The sequence below is a fragment of the Phragmites australis genome, chromosome 17 (genome assembly GCF_958298935.1).
Source record: "Phragmites australis chromosome 17, lpPhrAust1.1, whole genome shotgun sequence".
NCBI lineage: Eukaryota > Viridiplantae > Streptophyta > Magnoliopsida > Poales > Poaceae > Phragmites > Phragmites australis.
Window position 1 is genome coordinate 28,776,475 of NC_084937.1, and position 3,123 is coordinate 28,779,597.

At 43.2% G+C, this 3,123-nt stretch overlaps 1 protein-coding gene across 1 annotated transcript; it reads left to right on the forward strand.

Annotated features, from left to right (window-relative positions):
* The first annotated feature begins 297 nt into the window (after window positions 1–297).
* LOC133897875 (hydrophobic protein OSR8-like) lies at window positions 298–1,689 on the forward strand. Its single transcript, XM_062338703.1, has 2 exons — window positions 298–638; window positions 1,213–1,689. Exons 1-2 carry the CDS (start codon window positions 546–548, stop codon window positions 1,342–1,344), a joined length of 225 nt encoding a protein of 74 aa, XP_062194687.1. The 5' UTR covers window positions 298–545; the 3' UTR covers window positions 1,345–1,689.
* The last annotated feature ends 1,434 nt before the right edge of the window (window positions 1,690–3,123 follow it).

Genomic DNA, 3,123 nt, shown 5'->3' on the forward strand with positions numbered 1-3,123 from the left:
AAAAAATGAAATATATAGTTGTTAGGAATATATTTTTAGTTATAGAATACTATTAAAAAATAGAAGAAAGAATATAAAAAATGAAATATAGAGATACGGTTGGAATAGTAGAGTAATATAAAGAAAGAATTTTTATAGATAATAATTTATATAAAAATATAGGGAATAAAATATAAATATACTGTTAGAGCTGCACTAACATAGGTCATCTTTTCTTCCTCTCTTTTACAAAGGGACGGATGTGCTACTAATACATGCTTTGGAGTGTGTCAGAGATAAAGGCACACGGGATGGTGTGGATCTCAAATCGCAGTCCGTGACAGCCCATCTGCGGCCTATGCCCACACCGCCGGCAGGCGGATGAGAGCCGCGTGTCGGCGCGCACGCGAGAGAGCCCGCGGCACGACCCCGTCGCCTCCCTGCCCGACCGATCAAGGAAACGGAGACGAAGCCACTCGCGGGACGGGAGCGGGAGCAGGAGCAGGAGCAGGAGAGAGATCTCCGGTCTCCACCCCGATCCATTCCGATCCCGATCCGAGATCCCGATGGCGTCCGCCCGCTGCTGCACGTTCCTGGAGATCCTCCTCGCCATCGTCCTCCCCCCGCTCGGCGTTTTCCTACGCTTCGGATGCTGCAGCGTACGGCCCCATCCCCCTTCCCCTCTCCCCCATGATCTGACGCTATGCGCCTCTTGGCCGCGCCGCGATTTCTAGCTAGGTGTCTCGAGGATCGGTTGTCTGCGTCGAGCTAGGTTTCGAGGTCGAATCCTGCGATTCCAAGCTACTCGTACGGTGCTTGGTCGCAATTCTGAGTTTAGGACCGTCAAACGCCTTGCTGCCTCTCAATCTTGTGCCGTGTCCTCGTAAATTCGTGCATGAACTGCAGTACCTTGTTTTGCTTCGTCCTGCAGTGTCGAACTGCGTTGTGTTGAGGTTCAGTTCGGTTTCTTTTCAAAACCGTGTGTGAGGATTGGAGCATGGAGTCATGTTTGAATTTCTTCACCATTCCATTCCACTGATGTGGTAGCACTGTTTCAATTCACTTCCACATTTTTCCTAACGGGAGAGTGAGTAGATCCAATACCTAATTCGACTAATCGGAATTATGATAACCAGTGAAATGATACACCAATATTTGTTTCATCGTGATGACTCTATCGATACCGCTTGTCCATGTAACATACTAACAGCAACCTTTCTCATATCTTAACAGATGGAGTTCTGCATCTGCTTGCTGCTCACAATTCTTGGCTATATCCCTGGAATCATCTACGCAATCTATGTCCTCGTTGCGCTCGAGTCAGACTCAGACCCGGACGAGAGAGAATACTATACCCTTGCTTAGCCTGTTTGATTTCTTTCATGCCTTAAGCTTTGCGGGGCACAGTTGAGTCAAATCAGTATTTTCATGTGGATTTTCTAACATAGCATAATGGGGAACCGAGATGGTCTGGTCTGGTGCTTAATCTTTCTTACCCATCTTGTGATCTCTTGACTCTCAAATTCAGTTTGTTAAATACTTGAACCGTGGTCCAGTTTATCCATTCTGTAATGTTGATACAAGGGAAGAACTTGTTGTTCCTACTTATGAGAGCAATTATGATGTATGACTGGTGTTCCCATGCAGATATACAACTGCAGTTGTTCCCTACTTGTTCAGTAAATAATGGTTGATTTTTGTTTTTGTTTACTTGGGTTAAGATGATGTCTATTTTGCCTCATAAGTCATTTGTCCATCATCAATAAGAAATGTCACCCCTGTTTTGCATGTTTTGCTGGGCTGCATAGTTTACGCATGCCAACCTTGTGGCACTGATTTTCTTTTAAGCTGCGATTAACATTTTATCTTGAGGGGCATTCAAATTTGAGATCAATGTACCTCTATGTAGTGGTAGTGGCAATATATCATGTACACAAAATTTCTAATCACGAATGCTCATTACCAACACCATGAGCAATTAGATACTGAAAATCACATGAGACGCAACTTTATCTCGATTCATGTTTTTTTTTGTTCATGACAAATGTTAACTGGACACATACACGTGTGTCGGAATCCGACACGATTCGGGTGTCCGAATTGGCAAAAAAAATTAGATACGTCAAATACAAATTGGAATCCGACATGGGTGTCAGAATCTGACTCGCCAAAGCAGCACATGGTATTTGAACTCTCCTTGACAAAACATGATATATCATCACATGCGTTGTGGAAGAAAATGGGTTTTATCTGTTGCTCTGGGCCTCTTGACTTTTCGTCTTTACACATATCACTCATATATAAACTAAAGAGTTGTTGCTCGTTTCGATAGAGCATATCTTGTTGCTGATACTATATAGCAACCACTTGATTCTGTCACTAGCTCAGTCGCCTGCTGTGATTCGTGCTTTCTGAACGACACCTTCGTATGCCTGTAAAATATAACCAGAACGCTTTGTGTTTCTAGCGCTGAATGTTGGTGCCCATGTGAAGCCCAGCAATTCTGCTAGATTATCGCGAGCACCTGTGTAGATTGTGTGCAGCTTTGTGTAGATTGTTAGCTGCTCTACAAGTTTTATTTAACAACGCTTCGGATTGCAAGGATCCTGTCTGCGTTGCTGTACCTGCCCACTTGAGCCTGTTCGCTTGTACTGCTGATATCTCAATATCTGATACAGTGATGTGTACTCTAGCACTTTTAGAGTAGCAAAAATTCGAACAGATGATATTTCTCACCACTGTAGATCATCTGCGGTGACTCCTTTCACTACAGAGGATCTGGATCGCGTTGATTCAGGTTCAGTGTACCTCAGATTCCTTTTTTGTACTCTTTCATTGCACTGGCGTCATCGGTGACATACAAGTTGAGGTGAGATCATTGAGATATGCCGTGGATAAAAGTACTCGATCTCCTTAGCGAGAAAAGTGAGCTGGTGAAAGAAAAAAAAAAGAAAGGAGGCGGCTTCGGGGCTGTTTGGTTTGCTGTCACATTTTACTATATATTTGTTAAGTATTTTTGACTAAATATAGTGGTAAATGTTTGATTTATTGTCATTTTTTACGTGCCAAGCTTTCAATGCACTGGAAGACAACTGTCATTTACTCGTTTTTTGTCAAAATTTGTTATAGTTATGGCGACCGTTT

What these genes read in the sequence shown, in the direction of transcription:
- LOC133897875 (XM_062338703.1), top strand. Translation starts at nt 546, where the DNA reads ATGGCGTCCGCCCGCTGCTGCACGTTCCTGGAGATCCTCCTCGCCATC. An exon ending in TACGCTTCGGATGCTGCAGC is followed by an intron (nt 639 to 1,212) that starts GTACGGCCCCAT and finishes ATATCTTAACAG; the next exon opens with ATGGAGTTCTGCATCTGCTT.